Consider the following 20,867-nt stretch of genomic DNA (forward strand, 5'->3'; position numbering starts at 1 on the left):
TACGGTAAATTCAATTATTCAGTTATTACTCCAGTTTATAATTTATACCGTGATTTAAATTTGTTATCAAACGTTTGTTAATTTGTAGGGTAAAATAAAAAAAACTTGGTTTTCTGAGGTTGAACGGTTTGAGACTAATAAAATGTTTGGAAATTGCGAAATGTTAGAGTACTTTCCACTTTCTTCTATTATTTAAGAAGCTACACTGTTTCATATTGCTAACATTGTAAAATAAATTCTTGTTCTTTGCGATGAAAATGATTTATCCCTGGAGTGCCTCGAGTATTTTTCAAAAAATAGATATACAATGTTAACTGACATTTACGAGATCGCGAAGCTGCTGTAACGAAATGCGCGAAACCTCACAAAGCGCGAATGGTTAAAGTCCGTAACACACGTACGTCATAAAATTAAACTTCCCAACTTCCCTTTCCCCGTGACATTAAAGCACGACGAATACAACGATGAGCATTGTATTCTCGACAGCTATGGCATTTCGTTGAAAGTATTTTTCAATTCCAGCACAAAAGGAAAAGGTAGAGACGAAGTTTTGAAAGGCACAAGGCGAAGTATTCGATAAATACTTTATGAAAGCAAGTTTTATTAAAGAGTAAGACTGCCGCTTAACGCTTTATCTGGCGGAAGCCTATTCATAGACTTTTTAATTTCAGGCTGTTTTCGTCGGAACCTACTAACTGTCGATTATCTACCAAATGCTCATTTTGAAGAAACAGACAAGCTTTTGTTTAGATATACTTAGTTACAGTATGCATAACAGTATGTCAGCCTAGTTTAAGGAGACACAGCAGTTTAACGACTTTAAAACGAGAGGTATTTTCAGAAATTTCTTAGAAAGAAACTGTAATATTAGGTGTAGAAATAAATTATATGCCTTTGCATTCCATCAATTACATCTGCATCTTAAATAGAAATATTTACTTATCGTTTCGTTACTTTCAAGTACCAACCTTCTAAATAATGAAACACACTGATTGACTTCTACATTTTGCTTTTACAACATGTACTCCTTTGAAATGTGTGACTGAGGGAAGAATAAAATTATTCCATTCTTTTTTAAAAATAAATGATATGTTTACTTTCGGAAGAATTAATTTCTACACTCGATACTAATATAGAAAATTCTCTTACGAGTTGCGAACTATTTCTGAGTGGACCAGTAGTTAAGGCATCATCGAAATTCCTGAATGGTGACTCGACCGATGCTCCAGTACAACAGAACCCGATCAACGACCAGGATGATAGTACTATGTCAGTCTCGTGCAGTCAGTTGAACGGAAGCACTCCCGTTAAATCGGTTAAATGTTTCCTCTGGCTCTTGTCGGGACATTCGGGGTTATTGTGATTGACGGGGATAATTCATAATCAAGCGGGTATTCAGAAATATTCGGCTATACCTCTCTCAAGGTAAGTCCCGTGATTTATACCGTATCGCGGCGGTCAACGCCGAAAATTGGGTCATGAATTGTTGTCTGCTCTTTGTCGCGCGTCCCAATTTCTTTACTTCGCCGCGTGCAACGCGAATGCAGACGTGAGTCATTCAAACAACATGAAGTACGGGGGAGAGAAAAACAGCGAAGACATTCAACAAATTTGGAAAGACGAACGCTTTCTAAATATTCTGGATAGAAGCATCTGTTTTTAGAACGATCAGAAGCGAGTACATTTACGACCGACAACTCATCAGCACGAGCAAACAAAATTTAATTACTTAAAAATGGTTAAGGGTTAGGAATAAAATTGTTAATATTGTCCACCATATTTTTGTGAAGTCTTGATCCTACTGCGAACCTTTTGTTACCCTTTGATAAATTGCAAGTGCAATTAAATCTATTATTTGAAATATATACACGTGTAACGTACATGTTTGAATATACATATAGTACATATACCATGCAATTATTCGTCATAAGATATACACACATGTTGTCGTCAGGCTTGAAAAGGTTAAATACTGCAAACAGCTCTAGAAACGAATGAGCTACTATTATTGGCATGTATTTCGCAAACATACTTCATTGAAGCGAGCAGAGTAAGCAAATGCAGTCATGAGTCACCCAGACGTCGCGTGGAAATGTAAGAATGAACAAATATCGAGAACATTAAAGAAATTTGAAAGACGCACACTTTCTAAAGATTTCATTGAAAATAATCTATAATGAGTTAAATATTACTAAATTGCTGTAAAAACTATTCAGATACTATTATGGGCAGAAAATAGAAATATTTAACAAGATTCTTATTCGTAATAAGTGTAATGACGAAGGAAGAAATGGAAACTTCAAAACTTCAAAACACTGCAAAGCATCCGCAGGTCGCAAAATAATAGTATTTTGCTTCACGCTACGACCAAACGATGAATTTACGACGACGATGAGATGCTGATTTTAAACGATTGAACCCTGAACCTGTTATATCGTTATATCATGCTGGAGGGCAGAGTGTAATTGTAGTACACGAGGTAAAGCAACACCCCTCTAATATATTATTTGTCCACGTAACAAAGTTTCTATCAAAATGATCTTCAAAACTAAAATCTAGTTTGATAATCTTCACGCTATTCGCACAAAAATATTTGTATTTATTATTGTATGTAAACTGTATGTACAATGCATGACTATTTTAATTTTATTATAATTATATTTATACGAAGTGGAATATATTTGCATGCTTGAATATTATATCATGAGTAATATGATATTAGATATGTTTTATGTAAATACTTTGTAAAGAATTAACAATACATCTCTAATATAATTTCACTGTAAAACTAAGTCGATACAAACATCTATCACTGCGCACTGTATGGTTAAATTTCTGTATTACCACGTTAGTCTACTATTATGCGAAGTAAATTATCTTTGCAATCAAGATGTCCTTGCTCCTTTTCAAAGTACAACAGGACTCCATTATCCCTGCTAATGGAGACTTCAAATGCACGGACAATCGATTTGCAAGGATTACAGATCGCACGGAGAGAAAAACATCTCATTCCTCTTTGTTTCACTTTCAGTTATTTCATCCACTTGTTCATTTTCTAAATTTACTAACTTTTGTCCTACCTTTCTTCAATCATTATCTGTACACGTTTCTCTCTTCTTGACTTCTCTTCGAGACACAAATTCGTGATACGTTAAATTGATATCTACAGCGATCGGTAACAGTGAAAAATGGAGAAGCAACAAATCCTCCCCGTCAGGGTATCAAATTTTAATTCGTAATGTACTTTAGTTACAAGCCCACTATGGAATTGAATCGGACCGTGCTTTCAGCACGTTGCCATCAATTTTTTAACGGAACGACACCCTTTGCTGTCGGAGAATCTGTTTGTTCCCGAAGTTGGAATATATGTCAGTTTACTTTAGGCAGTAACGTAATCTCTTCATCGCCGCCAACGCGTCCTTTTCATTGGGGCTTAATTAAATGTGTGGTCGACACGCCGGAGGAAACGAGAACAGGAGAGCTCCATCTTTGACCGAGGGGGACCAATGAAGAGCGTGGTCGAAAGGGTCGAGGTCGTGCTCGTTGCGCATGCGTCCGGAATAAAACGCAGATATTTCAGAATTTGTCGATTGAAGTCTCGCTGACAGCACGTTGAACATTGCGGAATAATTTTTCCACCGAAAATACCACGCTTCGATGTTCCGCTATAATTAGAGCTGAAAGTACTTGTCGAAACCCTGTGTTCAAATATTCAAACGCTTCATCGACTCGAATAGTAAATACAGTTCGAAACAGGCATTAACCAAATGTATATTTTTATTCGAAACAATTTCAGATACAAATTTGGAGTAATGAATAAAGGATAAACAACCGTTTATTCGTTACTCCAAAATTTGTATCTAGACAAGAATGTTGCTAATTTCTGACACGAATATTCCTCTTCTTTCAACTTCAATTTCATTTGAGATGTTGTATTAACGATATTTTGCATAATATTTCTATTTCGATAAACAAAATTTAAGAATATAATATAAAATTATATCGAAATATAATTCTGAAGTTTTAGACACCGTAAATATAATTTCAAGGAAAAGATAGATAGAGACTTGGACTTTTACAGTAATTTGTGTCTTGTTGAGTTAGTAATTATGTGATTGAATATTTATCACGTTACGACAATTTGCATTGGCTCTCTTCAGATAAGAAGCACGTAATCGTCTTTTCGTTCTATGAATAAAGAGAACATGACCATTTCAAAATGTTTTCTTCGTAAAATTCGAAAAATTTACCAAATACCTTAACCAGTTGAAATTTCTCGTTTCAAAATTCGTGCTCAGCTACCAAAACCACAAGGCATTAAAATAAATTTCAAAACTATTAAAAAGTTGTTCCTCAACCTCCTACGAGTTGGAAACTGGCACACGATGGTCTAAAATGAAAATGCAATGTTGCAAGAAAGAATTTGTCAGAGATAATTGTCTAGTTTCACTCGTTGTCTAAGGGTAGCATAAATGTACCTCGCGACACTGTATTCTTCCCTGTTTTCCTTCGAAACTAGGCTAAGTAAGTAACAGAGTCTAAAATTGATGAACAGAGGAACGATTTAACTGTGTTTCGCGTTTATGCTTCGAACCTCTCACGGAGATAGAATTTAAAGTAGGATAATCCGATACTTGCAAACAATAAATCTCGTCAACGCATTCACTACGCTCTTCCGGTGGTCGAACAAACAAAATCCAGGTGAACTATCGCGTTACTCGTCCGATCGACCAGTTCCGAATGTTTGCAAACGTCCTAACGAGTTTAAAGAGTTAAATCACGCGGAGGTGTCATAGCCCGTGTTCGCCGTCGCCGTTTATCTCCATAAATTCTGTTTCCGGTTACTATGACGAAATCAGCTGCAAAATAACCAAATCGATGATCGACGACGGCGAAGTCGGTATTTCATTCGCAATTTGTGCAACGTTTGCGTCGGGTGGCCCCAACTTTGGGGTCGGGCGTGATTTCAACTACAAAGTAGATCACTATGCTTCACTGTTGCAACCTTTTTGGCACTATATTTACTTCATAAAAATGTTCGAACATTAACGTCGCGTCAATATAAAATGTTATTACAACTGTTGCATTTTGATTATCTTTGCTGGTTTTCTTCGAGTGAGAAACATGAAAATCGACTTTTCGCTTTATGAATGAAGGAAACGTGACCAGTTGACAAATTTTTTTCTTTGTGTATACTTAGCAAAGAAGTGTTATTGCAAGTTGTTATTACGAAATTACTATATACTTTCACGATTCTGGAGTAGAATATTATGAAAAGTATTGAGATATTTTTTCTTGGATTTCCTTGGATCGTATAAAATTAGCTCAGGGTGAAATGAGTATTTTTACACGGTTCTAGGTTGTCACCACTGGAATGTATCAATGAAGATGTCGATCAAAGGATTGTCATCCCTCCGATTACGTAACATAATCACGCTCGCATTGGAAGGTTGAACATACGTAACAAGGATATAAACAAATCTAAGGAACGCTAAATTTGTCAGTACCCTCTCTGGTTGCCTTCTATCTATTAGGTAACACAATCTGATCGGATTGAAAGACTAAAAACATATGTAACCAGAATATAAGCAAATATGAAGAACATTCATGCCTTTAACACACTTTGGTATTCATTTTCAAAATTTATATTTGTTACATTCTTTTTCTTAAATGGATGATAATCTAGGCCTTTTGAACGCCTTAATGTATCCCCTTATTTAGAAATATTGTATATACAAGTATAATATTTAATAATTATACCTTTTAGAAGTTATGAAATAGATTTATATAATACTGTATCAGTTTACCTTTTAATAAAGTGAACTAAATGAAGTATTATACGATGCATTACAGTTTCTATTAGTAAATTCAATTACCATTTTCATGGGAATACATTCAGCTGTGCATATCGATGTTATCTTACGTAATAAGGCTCTACACTGAGGGACTGTTTGAAATAGAATACTATTGTATGATTGGAGAAGTGATTACGTGCGATATCCTCAAATTCTGGACTCGTATTTAACAAATATTTCAAAATGTTATAATATTCAGATATTATCGAGATCTCTAAATTTAAATACGTTTGTATCAGAGAAGTTAAATTTTGTCTATCTTCTGATTGAAGCCCAACCATTCCGAAACTGGAACTCTGCGCAAATGAACCGCGTACGCCCGTTTCTATCGCTATCGAGAGCCCGGCGCCATCTTTTCAAACACGTAACACCATCGGGATAAAAATGATTTCGCAGTGTTTGAATCTAAGATTTCTCGACGCACCACAAGAGATACTTAGAAAGTCGGAAGTGTAATGTATTCCAGCTCGTGTAGCTATCAGCCGACGTAGAAATCGGTGTATTGTATGTCGATTCCAGACGGTTGCAACGAGACACTTCCCTGGCGTGGTGGTGTAACGCCAAAGGAAGAGAAAAGGGCACGGGAATAAAGGAAAGAAAAACGCGGCGAAAGAAGAGTAAAACATGGCAGAGAGCAGGGCAGGTCTGTGGTATACGTGCGCGAGCAAGTAATAGGCACATGTACACGTACATAGGTATATGTGGGGCAAGCAAGATGGAGTCTGGAGGTTCGGGTCGATATGAACGCGGCAGCGCTATTGCAGCAAACCGCCCCCTATTCCTGTCGTTCCGCTTACCTCCTTCTTTGCGTCCTTCCACATTCACGAACCCCCTTATCACCTCATCCCTCTATCGTTTAATCGCTATCGACACCGTTGCTTAATTAACGTTGCTCGATACGAGCATCTCGATGCACCGCAACACCAGACGAAGACGCCAGAAATGGATGAAGCGTTGGTTAAAAATCAGTTATTCGTTTGGTCGCGACGACGACTCGATTTGAAAATAAAAGAATCAACCGTGTAGTCAGCTTGTCGTCTACTTTTTTCTCTCGTCACACCTTCTATCTATTCATTTCTCCCTTGGATACTTGTTGAATGAATGTATGTGCACGCACGTGTATTTCTTTATGTTGATATGTTTCAAATATTTCTCTCGTATCTAACACACTAATGCGTTTTAATAGAATGATGGAAATTATTTTATGTATGTTAAATATATACGCGAAGCGAAATTGTTTGTAAGATAAATGTCCTAATTAAAATGTCCTAATAGTGAACCATTTTTGGTGATATTTTTCATCTACATTATAATATGAGAAGACAGAGGATGGAGTTATGGAGCACAGTCAATATATTCCACTTTTTTATGAACATATAGGTTCATCTATATTTAAATATTTATCTCTAAAATGTAATTTAGAAGTCACATTAACTTGAGGCATTAAACGATGTACCGAAGAACAAGTACATATCGCTTGAACCCATCCAGGCTGAATTCAACCCATCTATTCAAAATAAAAACCGCAATCCTTTTTATTGTGTCTATTATTTTGTCAATAAGTTAATAATGGTATTAACAAAATAAGTTGCAAGTGTCGATCGTTAGGTTGGCATCGAAATTGGGTTGAGTCACCTTGCACCTCTCTTTTCAGTTTGAGATGAAAGGAACGGAAGGATGCACGTATTTTTTATGTACCAGTTAGCCTTCAATTTTAATATTTCGTAAACTAGCTGTCTCGCTGAAGCTTGCCACACAGAAACGATGCTGCGAGTCGAAAGAATGTTGATGAAATTCGCGTTTTATTCCGCCGTGAATAAATTGGACAGCGAGTACGGTGCATAGGTTTTAATGAAATTTTCGCTCGACCGTGCTTAAATGATATTATACACAGTATTATATACCTTTTTATCTGAAAGACCGAATACTTTGTGTCGGAAGATCTAATAAATGGTTGCAATTCGTACGCGACCACCATGAACAGATTCTTTGTTGATTAGGTTCTTTGATAAAAAATTTTCTAAGAGCTTTAAAATTTTGTTATTTAATAAATGGTGAGCACATAAACGACATCTTTCACGTTTAATTTAAAAAATCAGACACATTCCATACCGTCTGTGATTCGTTAAAAAAAAATCCCGAAGGACCTTTTGGAAAAACCTTTCTAACACACCACTAATTTCAAGATGAAAACGAATTTTTTCGGTAGCATGTAATTTTAGAAAAAATAAAAGTGGATGAGTGGAATGCCGCGCGTTAGAAGTGTAACTACTTAGGCACAATAGTTCAGAATAAGTATGCATTGAGAACATTAATCGTGAGAAATTATCCTATATTTTTGTACCTATTGACTTGAATAACTAAAAATTAATTTCTGTCGACAGTTAAATTAATTATTAACGATACTTATTATTTAAACAATGACAAGGAATATGATTTTACTGTGGTATTAATGTTTCGTAAATTCTTTCGTGGATGGATCCAACGAGCATCTGAATCAACAGTCACGCGATTATTGTTTACCCTTGCCCCTCTATTCTTCGAGTACAAGTGACCGCGAGTCACGAGCCGCGACCGTAGCAGGTATGCGAGGGGCGCGGGCTCATTCTTCGTTGATCCTACGATGTCCGTATTTATTTTTGTGTCTAATTACTAACATTTTCTTGATTCTCGTAGCTAGATATTGCATCGAACGAAGACATCGCTTCCGCCATAGAAACCTTAGTTCTAAGTCGCGTTAGAATATATAGTTTTAAGGCTCGCGTGTACGAATGTCGGTAATGAGATTTTTAGGTATAAAAAGTAGATGCGTGTATAAGAAGTTGCGCTTGAATATTTAGAGCAAAATATTCGAAAAATGAATAAGAAGCCACTGTTTCCCTTTCGGGTTTATTGATTTTAGTATTGTCCGCATACCGCCGCGATAGGGGTTAATATTATCCTGATAATCTGCCGTGAATACGCCCCCATATGGGAAAAAATATCCAGTCTAAACCTGAATTCAATAATCGATCCAGGTTGTTGCTCTAAGTACTTCCTAACCTTACCTATATGCTAATCAATACAGGTTATTACACCGTTTAATCAGTAGCTGATAAATTATAGTTCGTTTTAATTCATAAATTTAATTAAATCTAGTCTCTTATCAATATTCTTGGCGTGCGTTTGATTTAATTGGGTTAAACGTGATAATAAATTTGAAAAATGTCCTATAGCAACGATGCGTTACTAACCGAGGAACCGGGACATTTATGATGAATTCGATCGAACACTTTTCCCTTTGTTTTCTTTACGCTGTCTTCTATATCTAGATTCCTGCATTCAGCCTGGTAATGTCTGCTATTGACAAATCGACGATAGCATTCAACCAAAACACCGAAATTAACCATTACATGGTTAAGTATACCATGAAGGGATGAAGATGTCGAAAAAATGTTTTTACAAAAGTTATTTGGAACAAAGGAGCAAATTATATAGAGTAAATAATTTTGTTATAAGTGAAGCGATGGAGAAGATTTAACAAAGAGATTAATCTTTTCAAATAGACCTTTACATGCTTTAATCCATAATAAGATAGCATTTGTTTAGACCAATTCAACAATCTATCGATAAGGTCTAGAAAGAAGAAGAAAATCAAGTTATTCGGAGCTGTGCTATTTCTTTTCATTAAAAATCCTTAACGTCGCTGGTATTCTAATTGCCGTCGCTAAAGCGTTTTCTGCCTCTCGCGATTAAAATGAGTTTCGCGGTTCTTAATTATAGGCAAACCAACGAAGCTGGAAGCCTCGAAAATCGTTTGAGGGCGCTCACTTGTATGTACGAGTGGCTCACTTCTCCGAGCCCTCGAGACTAAATTAAATGACGCTGGGGTGTCATGAACCCCAGTTTAGCGGCGAGAGAGTCAGAGAGAAGGGTGGCAGTCGGGTTACAGGATCGAACAAACGCGGGGTAAAAAAAAAAAGCAGAAGAAAAGAGGAAATTATTGAGTGCGCAAGAAAAGGCTAAGACCCCTCCGACCGTCCCATCACTTTTTGATCATGCGTTTGGAGAAGTGCGCGCGGATTGCGACGGAGCCAAGCGTTACGCTTCGTACGAACCAAACTTTATTAAACGGCTGCTCCGTGAAGACGCTTGACGTTTCGAGGCCGTTACGATTTAATAATTAAATTAAACCCCGCGTTCGTGACACATCGCGGATGATTGTTCAGCCCGAAGAACAACTCTCCCAGCCACCTACAAAGATTTTGATGACGCGGCTATTTTATAAGACTCTATTAAAGTGGGTCAATCACTGGCGTCCCCAACATTACGCGTCATCCGTAAGTACGCATCGAGGGGCACGGTGCCAAATTTCCTCGGGAAATTTTCGAACCGATTGAAAAACTATATCTCTCGGTTGCGATATATTGGATAAAGAAACGACCGACCTTTTTTGGACAAGTGCAGTGAATAAAAAGGGGCACGCTCGCTTTTTATTTAAATGTTTTTATGTGTTAAAGTAACGTTACACCTTCGTAAGAAAAGGACGTAATTTAAGATGGTAGTTGTCAGAAATTTTTCTTTTGGCAAAAATTTGTATGGAGAAGACCGTCCATCGAACATGCAATGTTCAGCAAACAGTAGAACACAATGGGGGGACGCGTAATGATACGAGGGTGTACGTCATATAATGGGATTAGAAATTTAATATTCACCGAGGGAAATAGGAATGCTGAGATCTATATCGGTTTCAGGGGAAATTTGCGACAGAGTGCAATTAAATTAGGTATACAGGATGAGGCCCATGACAAAAAAAAAAACTAGGAGTACGTCACCTGTACATATAAAAATTCAAAAAAGAAGAATAAGGAACAGAAATATTTGGAAATTACAAAAATATTAATAAAATCGATGTTTTGCGCGTATTACAATTCAAGAGAACTGTTAATTTGATAATTAAAGTTGTGCCAACTTTTTTATCCACTGTAGTTTCCGACGCTCAAACGGCTTCGATCGTTTAAAGTGATTAGAATTAAAGAAATCAAGGTTAATCCGTAAGACCTTGTAAAGGTATTTTACCGATCCAAATCATGTTACAGTGGCACAGGACGGTAGCAATAATACTTTTATTTCATTTGACTTTAGACCTTTGAAAGAGGTTTTACGTTGCGTTGTAACCTTTTTATCGCAACGTCGCACCTTTCGTACGACTCAGAGAATGTCAAAGGACAGAAGAAAGAAAGTGCTACAATTCTTTTATGACGTAATACAATAATTAAAGTTACATATTTTGTAAAAAATGGCTATAATTATAATGTGACAATTCGATCGTCTACTCGATTGCCGTATGTCCGAATCTGGAGATTTCGATGCCTGGACAATCATTTCTGAGGTATTAAAGTTGATGTATGTTTACTATTCCTCGAAACAATCCACAATAATAATTTACGTAAACGTTTATAACTGCAAAAGACAAACAAGGCAGAAATTATTGTAGGATTAATGGATCCAGTGTCTGACTTTTCTTCACCGATTCTACTCCCTTATTCTATCTATCAATAACTGTTGCCGCTTCATCGCCACATATGAATAGCACTATTAAAGTCTGTGATCACCACATTCATAGTTCTTTGTTAGATAATTAGGTCTTTCGTTCTCTTTTATTTCTCTAGATACTTCAGAGTAGCTTCCTTGTCATTATTCTTCTGTTCATGTTTCTGCTCCATTCTGACTATACGTTGTCCACTCCTTCGATTCTTTCAGCTTTTAGCCAGCCAACTCCTTGAACTCGTAAATTTCTTCCTGTAGGATTGTTCTCTTTCTTCTTTCATTCCAATTTCTTTTTTCATATTTATTACCAACATACTAGTATTACTTTGTTCTTTCCTGTTTCCTTGTTTTTCTTCACATTATACTGCTCTCCTTCCTGTATCTATTCTTATTCCTTTCTTTTGTCTCTTTTCGTAACACGCATACTGATGTGTTTAATCTTTCATATATTCTTTTCACATTCCTTCGTATCCCCATCCTCATATTTCTCTTGCGTGCAAAAATATCCCTTCAACGAGACTTATGAACACCATTCTTCTGTAATTGTAGTACCGTAATACAGTTATTCCTTGCTTGATGTGTTACATACAGTTGACCACTACTATAGAAAACTTTTTTGGTTCAAGTATTCATTTTTAAAAATACGTTTATACTAGTGGAAAATTATGAGTATAAATAAGTTAAAAAAGGATTACTAAAGGATACCGAATTAAGCTCCAGTCAGTTCTTCATGCGGAAAAATTCTCTATCAACCCTCGATTAAACAACGCCAGTGATCCTAGCTTCTATCTTCAAGCGAGGGTCAGCTCTACAGGAAGACGCGCATAAAGTTTGTTTTAATAAAGTATAAAACTGTCGCGGAGAACACACACAGATTATATTTGCTTTTTAAACCAGATGTTAAGATCTGACGCAGTTCAAACAGAAACACACCGCTTCTCAGCCTTGAAAGAATAGCAGTTAGTTGTTTTCACGAAGACACACTTGTATCATGCAAATAATTCTATATCCAGTTACACCGATACAATAAGGAGGCGTATAGAAACAGTTTCAAAAATGTCTATCGAACGGATCCTTAATTGACCATGAATTATACATCGCGAGGAGATGCAAATGCGTTTTGTTGCAATCTCGAATGTATACACGTGCGTGGAACACGCTTGACCAGTGTAAACGGAGTCCCAGCGTTTCCTGTTCAAGCACCGATGACGTGCTGATGTGAAAACATTTATTTTCAATCCACCTTTACACATTACGGAAGGAATTTTACATGTACAGTCTGCCTAATAAAAGCGCGGACTAATATCTCTGTGTTTTTCTCTCCAATGTCCCATTTTCATTGTTTTACATCAATCTTTAACTTCTTATGTTACGTTCCTTTGCGTCATCAAACAAGTGCGTATTGGTTTTTTAAACATAATCGCACAAAAGTTTTTTCAAAAATATCTTTTATTGAACGGACTGTAGATGCGTCGATGATCATTCGTGTGTTCGCGCTCGCGCGTCTCTTTATGCGGTTTCGCAACCTAATTCTATGCGGTTGGAAATCGACAAATAGAAAACAAAAAAAGTCACTCGTAGTCCGTGAATATGATTAGGCATACCTCCCTGGACAAGCGAGCAATCCCGCCTAGCTTAACGAACCCGCGAAAACCCGCGGCCACGTGCCAGTTTTAAGGTTCAAACGGCTGTTCGACGCCCTTTCGGTTGGTCCGTGTACCAAACAACTTTGTATATTTGCACGCCTCAAAGGCCGTTTCCCCTGTGGGTTGCTACCGACTTCCTGCCCCCACGAGAAACTCGTTCTATCGGATACGTTCATTATATCCTGCCCCTGACAAAAGATGGAAACTGAATCCGTTATAAATTGGAGCCGCAGGTAGACGGTGCGAGCATTATTATGTAGAATAATATAAACCCTCGTCCGTAAATATATGGAGACTCGTCACTGGACTGAGAATATTTATGCAAGTACGTATTTCTATAGCTACAAAAAAGAATAAAAATTTAAATGAAAGTACATTTTATATTTTCTAAACAGTGTAGCATGTACTTTACTGCTGATATTTTGTATAATTTTGAATTTATACACATTCTTATAGATTTCCCCACATTTTCATTTGCGATGAATGCATAAATATCTATCAGTCTACTTATCACACTTAAAGAGAAATTGATATGCATTGTAAATTATTACTATAAAACTTTTAATAGAGTGTATTTTATGTGTATGTAGTGACCTTTAATAACATTAAATGGTATAATATTAAAGTTTTAAGGGACATATTAAATTTCATAGCCGATTTATTACGGTAATTTTATTTGAAACTCGTTAAGTCTATTTTAAAATAAAGTAGACGGGTCGTATCTTTAACACACATGTGTGTCAAGATTACGATGACACGTAGGAAACGTAACCTAAGTACATTACGCGATACGCATACGTTGATCTTGTGCATCGGAATGCAACGATCGTCACGCTGGATTAACACGCAATGCAACAAAAAGAAAAGAACCAATCGCTATGCATGTAGAAAATTTGTATTAATGACTACCGCGTTTCTTCGCTGCGTGATACGTGAAGAGTTTGTTCGAACTTATATTCGACGTTTTCCACTTGAAAATAAATTATATAAAAGGCCAGAAGAACATTTGCTACGTATAACACTGAATGTTATATTTTTATTTAATTTATTATAAATCCTGGGAGTAACCACTAAGATCAAGACTGAATATTCACAAAAGAATTTAAGAAAAAACTCTCCACCGCTAAAAATCTCCAAAAAAACCTCCATTTTCTCAATCTTTCCGTTCACTTACATATCCGAAACTTTTGAAAACAGCGATTCCTAATTAAATATCCTTGGAATATTCAAATTTAAATTTCGTTTACTTCGAACAAATTACTTCGCCCAGGAGGATGTTAAAGTGATCCTTCCATTTAAGTATTTGTCTACGACTGTGTACAGCGTTTTTCACGGAGGTATAAATAGATTTCAAGGAATTTGAGTTTCGAAGGAATTCCTGAAACGAACTTCGCTCCTTTTCGAATTGCCACAGCGATTGGACCGCGTGTTTCTTAATCGGCTTTCGGTATCGGGCGAGGGATAATATAAAAAACGCACGTACGCCGAAACAAGTGTGAGCTTATGTTGCATAGCACCGCATTGTAAGCAATCAGATATAACACTGGGCACGTTACGTGTCCTTACGCGTTTGCTGTCTTAAGTTTACGCATGAAGACGCGATACCCGTATGCATAATGCTTCCCAATACGAAGAACGTGAAATTATAGCCGTCATGCTGCTGAATGTCACGAGTAACGAGACATACATTTCGCGCAAAATGCAACACGGGTGACCTGGATTCATCATCGTTGGTGCAAGGCTATTACACCCTTTATCAATGGACAAAGTTAAATTGAATGGGGCGTTACAAATTCAATATCAAGTGAGTGCTCGTGGCACACGCGTGTATACACGAAATTTTCGTTTTAAATTGCTCGTCGAAAAAAGAGTGCGAAATCCTTTACGATTCGTTCGAGATTATTTAAGAGGAGAAATCACATTAGGAGCCCATGTATTACATGTTTCTTTGGATAAGCTTTTTACGAAGAAGAATTTATGTAAATTTTTTTTTGAAACATGAACGCCGTTTGGGAAGTCTTATTAAATAATTTAAAAAAAAAGGTAGTTCCATGGTACCCATGACTTCAACCGTTTTTCTTATCCGAAACAAAAAAAAAAAACAACACAAATATTATTAAGATATACGAGTTTAGCTATCCAGTGGACTATAATAGATGACGTGTCTCGTTTATTACAATTTTTTTCTGCAGGAGATTGAATAGTTTGATGAGCCATTACACATCAACCTTGAATTTAAATTACTCCATTACCATGCTATACATAGATATATATTATTAAAGAAAGAAGCACTGAGATACGAGTAAGTAAATTATCAATGGAATTACACGAGGATTGACGATTTATCGAAAGAAAATAAATATTCGAGAGAAATTAAATGTAACTTTGTCATCAAGTCTTCTTTTGGAGTAAATAAAAATTGGCCCGACAAAGTTTTTCCACGCGAATCGAATGCTATGCGTAAAAAGACGGCATGGCATGTTCACTGCTCGTTTGATTTCCCCCTCGACACTTCGATTGCGAGTCGTACTACCAACTTGTCACGGATGGACGAGTAGATACATCATTAGAAACTGTATACAAGTCCTGTTACTTGGACGTCAGTCGTATTCGTTGGCTGCCGTTGCTGTTAAATCCGGCAAGATGTAATATATAATAGAGTAGACGCGTGATAACTAATTGTGGACAAATTAAGAAGTTTGATTCCAAGTAGGTATAGAAATTTTTTTTTTGGTAAAGTCGCGAATTTTGATTCAATCTACAATCAACGATAATATCGATGATGTTGATCATCGATATCGTCACACGAGTTACAGAAGTTTAAGGCGTCTGGCCACCCTGAGCGCTCGCCAGAAAAAATTAATCAAGTAATCGCAAAAATCCATTGGTATTCTTCAGATAATGTATCTAAAAGTAGTGTGTATAAATTTCAGAGCAATCGGACCGCACGTTTACTTTCTTTTGGGATTGTCTCGAAACTACATTTTTCGAAATGGTACAACGTAAATCTCGTAAACTATCGGTCCTATTGCTCTGAAATTTGTACACACTACTTTTAAATACATTATCTGAAGAGTAGCAATGAACTTTTGCGATTACTTGATTAGTTTTTCTTTTATTGACGATTTTTCTCGTGAAATTTCGGTGAGAAATAAAAAAAAATTTCTTCGGCTTACCATAATTTTCTTAATGGTAAAAAAAAAAAAATCCAATTGCTACTCTCTTGCGACAAACTCCAGAAACAAACTAATATTCTTTTTTCCTTTTTCACATGCAACCTAAAGAATATAATGATGGTACAGCCCACGTGCGTTTCGTGCCGAAGGCCTTCACCAAAATTTTCGAACCGCCGCCATTTTTTTTTTCTTATCTCAAATAATTTTTCATGCGTTCATTAAACCGTTTTTTATTATGTGTCAAAACATAAAAATATTTTTTTCTATACTTTCGCGTTTATGAATTTTTTTAAGAATAGCACCCATCTGGCGAGCGCTCAGGGTGGCCAGACGCCTTAAATTATTGTTTGTAGTTCGTAAAAAGTGGTTAAAAAAAGTGTCGATACAAATCCTTCCTATGTATGAAAAATGGCGGGAACTCGTCTAGGTTAGATCGTCAGTGTCAAAGAACGAACGGTTCTAAGAAACGACTGACTAAACACGTCTGTAGCAAAAACTTTTGCTTTCGACAGTTTCTATCTAAAGAGATCCATTAGTCCTGAAACCTTGTAAGTAAGGGGTTAGGCGTATTAAAAACGTAGCAAATATGAGGGAAATACGGATACATACCTGCTTTCCAGCTCGCGGTAGCGTCTCCACATTGGTACCACCGACGACAGGCGCTTTTTCCGGTCCTCCATTCTGCTGGCTGACATTTATGTTGGCATTAACATTCGCGTGTACATTGGCGTTAACATTGTTCGCGTTGTCTGTAACGTTTGTGTTCGTATTTCCACCGTCTCCAGCCCCGCCAGTGCCAGTTCCACCCCCGCACTTTCCTTCCTCGCCCGTCATCACTTCGACCTCACCCTCCTCCGCCGATGTTTCTCTCTTCTCTCACCCTTTCGCGTTCCGCGCCTCGAGCCTTCCTTCCGTTCACTGATTACCAATGTCGGTCCGCTGGCCAGAATCCGGATATCTGCTCGAACGAGACGACGAATCGTCGATCAGGAGAAACGGGTCAATCTAGGGATTACTCGTTCCCACCAACTAATTCTTTCCGATCTTTAATAACGGGAATCTCGACGCCTAACATTTTGCACGGTCTTCTAGCGAGAACTAAACTAAATGTCATCTTGGATACCGAGTTTTTACACCAATCACGGACGAAACGAACCGCGATGCGTTCGAACTTCGCAAAATTCAACTGAAATGGTTCAATACGTTCGCCACCACGCGCTACCGATGCGTGACACTATAATTCCTGAGAAACCCACACGCGCGACAGCTATAATTTTCTATTTTACCTTCTTATACACGAATAAATGAATTAATAGATCTCTGTTGGACTACTTGTCTACTCGATACATTTTCTTTGTACACAATCAAAAATATGCTCTACATTAATTGAACGTATTACAAATATGGCGTGGTCCAAAGGATGGTAACGAACGTGTTACAACTGTATCGGTCGGTAAACTTGAAGAATTGAATGAAAAAGGTAAGACTCGGTAAGATTACCCTGCGAGCAGGCATTCCCAACGTGTAAGCAACAGAGAGGAAGAGCAGGACTTATTTACAATCGTTTATGTTGTACGTGTATTGTACGTTCTGATCTCGTTAACGGTCAAAGGTTTCGAGGATCCTTTTCGCTGACACACTGTCAAAGTTCATTACATTACAAATGTCTAGGAGAATTACTTTCGTTCTCTCGGCGTCGCTATTTTTAGGATTCTCGATGCGCGATACGGGTGGTATAACGGTATATGACGAGCTAACTCAAGCACGTTGGAGGTGGACTTCACGAAGCACATGCCGATGAAGAACTAATCAATTAATGCAATGAGCACCCAGCGGAGATTGGATAACCGAAATCCGAACTGCTATTGGGATCGATGATGCGATTTCATTTCTTGTATTAACCACTTCCTGCCGATGGCATCGTCCTCGACACAAACCAGTTCAGACAATTTATTTGGAGTCGAAATTGATTCTGTGCCTTTACATTTAATCATTTACGACTTTGGTTTATGTAGAAATATTTAATTGTCGTTTTGTACTATATGTTAAATTACCAACCATCTATGTAGGTTCTTGACCTGATATCCATTACAATGAATCTATACATATATATTATGTAACCCAAGTCCTAACCTGGTGACCATTGCAACGTATGTAATAACCATTGTAATGGTCATCAGGTTGAGGGTTTAGAAAGTTCGTACTTTAATGTACCAAAGTGACAACTAAATACATCGGTTTAAATTAGAGTTATAAATAATTGAATATAGAGGCACAGAATTAATTTCTCCACCTAATATATTGTTAATACAACATTAGCTGTTTACCTTCTCTCAAACATTATTCTATAAGCTTGATATACACCACTTGGAACCATGTGCGATTTTTCAGTCCGATGACATAACTACCTTCATTAAAGACTTTAAATTAAATTTTTGTTTCGATTTCATCGTATTTCCGGCAAGAAACTGACGTGGATTCAAATAAAAGTCACTGCGTCTAAGGTTAGGCGCGAACGGGTTAATCGCGTCACAAATTAGACCCGTTTTCGATTGTGGTTTAATTTTAGACAGTCTCGCAAGCCGGTTTTCACTGATGTTACCGAACGCGACGAAGACTGGCGTATGCAAGTTCAGATGTGCACGTATCGCGAGCAAAGCGTAGAAAATGCTACCATGCCATCGTTGCGAGAAACTGGGGAAAATAATTTCCGGTAACCGCGAGGAACTCGAAGAATCGTACATGTAGTTGTATCGTCGGTAGTGGAACCAGGGAAAATCGATTCGGCCGTGCCCGTTTGAGCACTGCGCGCCTCTCAAGTGTACGAACCGCCGCGATAAAAGCAGTCAAGCCGCGAAACGATCGTTTCGACTTTCGAGATGTGTAAGTAATGTACACACCGAACACTTGTAAACTTTCGAAAACTTCTCTTAAACAAAGTTAGGAATATTGCGCATTTGGATCATCACCGTAACAACAAATGGCAAATGAGACCTCTGCGAAATACGATTACAAAGTGTCAAATGAAAGATACGTATCGTTTTCGGAGTACTCTTTAACCTCCCCTTTCACTGCTAAACAAGGTAAAAGCTGCACAGCCTGACGATTGAAACCGAGAACCCTCCATCAAAAGGAGAGAGTAAGAGATGTGGACAAAATTGGTGCAAGTACGATAATCAATTTGAAAAGCAATAAATCTTGCGCTAGTCTAAAGATGCGAACGGTTGTAATTTAAATGAGAAATAGACCTTCGAGTAAATTAAAGATTTTTGGTGAAAAAGCTCTTGGAACGAAATCAATTGTCTAAATATTCAGTCGAAAGAATAGAAATAAATAGCCAACGACGCTTCGAATTTCCCTAAAACAGACTATTGTCCGAGTCACTGGGTATACATATCGACTATGCCGGTTTCAGTTTCTTGCACGGTATAAAATTATACATTACATTCAGCGACCAGTATTTTCGAGCGTTTTCCAAATCTCGCTTGCCTCTATTCTCATAATTCGATGGAACACACACGATCTATCGAAATCAATCAACTTGTCGAGTAACTGGTCCAAATCGTGTCCTGACTCCTGATGCATCGAAAAATGACGCGACTAACCAGAGAGCTACAGGGTGTTGTAGCAATACTTAGGATACCAACCACAGGATACCGAGGCACTTTTTCCATTAAATGTTTTTTCACTGTCAAATCACACGACGTTTCGTCATTTTTTATACATTTGCTCTTGCGCGAACCGAACCATATACATGTGTGTGTATATGTATATATGTGTGTGTGTTATTCGAAAGGATCTCGTCTGTCTAAAAAAGTTCCGAGCTTAACGCGACCGCCCTCCTGGAAACTCCGTACGGCTTTGATCGGTTTTATAACTTCGATGGCGACGAGTACGCTCGAAGCGACGCCTAGTGATCACGTTCTAGATGCGCTGGCTACCCCCTCCTTTCAATTGAGCATTGAGCTTCCCGATTACCGCCACTGTGACCAGATCCGCAGGTTACATACACAAAAACTATTTTGTTAACGAAATAGCATTCAGAAAAGAAATATCAGGATCTAGCCATCCGTTTATTCGAATAAATTGAATTGAAAGCAAGTATTCTAATTTATATTTTGTTACTATTCGTAATACATTTTCGATATATTAACTTATAAAAATAGACAAGCCGTACCCCTTCTTTAATATTGCTGTTCATCGCGAATGTTATTCGTATTAAATACATTTGAACATTCTATTTGGTGATATTAACTTATACTTTGTAATCTCTAATTTGTTTCGATGCTAAAACTCTTACATATGTACTTTATAAAATCGCAAGGTACTTTTGTTAGAAGCCAAGTATTTTCAATTAATTGGCTTATCTTAAACGCTATGGAAAAATGAATAATGCGAGATATACAAGACAATTTTGTGGTACAATATTATATTTCGATATATTTTGTATAAAAATTGTCCGGCTATATTCGATTCAGGGATTAATAAACTCAGTATTTACGATAATACAATAATAATATTCGCTTAAAACTCAATTTATTATTAGAAGCACATGTTATCGTGTAATTATGTATAAAATAAACTAAATAAATACTTTTCCGAAAATCAACATTATCAACTTGTTTGAAGCCACGTTTTAATAATCCAGTATTTATGGATAT

General features: G+C 37.1%; 1 protein-coding gene and 1 long non-coding RNA gene across 19 annotated transcripts in view; one reads left to right on the forward strand and one right to left on the reverse strand.

Annotated features, from left to right (window-relative positions):
* LOC128889304 (ankyrin-3-like) overlaps nucleotides 1-20,854 on the reverse strand; it is a 91,711-nt gene extending 70,857 nt beyond the window's left edge. For 7 of the 18 annotated variants that reach the window (XR_008460415.1, XM_054146827.1, XM_054146823.1 and 4 more), the window contains exons 1-2: nucleotides 19,854-20,082; nucleotides 16,816-17,164 (exon numbers count right to left, since the gene is read on the reverse strand). Coding sequence is in view for 17 of the 18 variants with exons in the window: in XM_054146827.1 (XP_054002802.1) it covers nucleotides 16,816-17,040 (225 nt within the window). In the remaining variant the exon portion in view is untranslated. Of the gene's footprint in view, nucleotides 1-16,815; nucleotides 17,165-19,853 lie in introns of all 18 variants that reach the window. The other 11 variants (XM_054146839.1, XM_054146832.1, XM_054146830.1 and 8 more) reach the window with 8 other exon arrangements.
* Nucleotides 1,294-5,838, forward strand: LOC128889313 (uncharacterized). Its single transcript, XR_008460420.1, has 3 exons — nucleotides 1,294-2,094; nucleotides 2,217-2,479; nucleotides 5,360-5,838. It is a non-coding gene; the product is annotated as an uncharacterized LOC128889313 (long non-coding RNA).
* Nucleotides 20,855-20,867: the final 13 nt, after the last annotated feature.

The sequence above is a fragment of the Hylaeus anthracinus genome, unplaced genomic scaffold, assembly GCF_026225885.1.
Source record: "Hylaeus anthracinus isolate JK02 unplaced genomic scaffold, UHH_iyHylAnth1.0_haploid 11997, whole genome shotgun sequence".
Taxonomy (NCBI): Eukaryota; Metazoa; Arthropoda; class Insecta; order Hymenoptera; family Colletidae; genus Hylaeus; species Hylaeus anthracinus.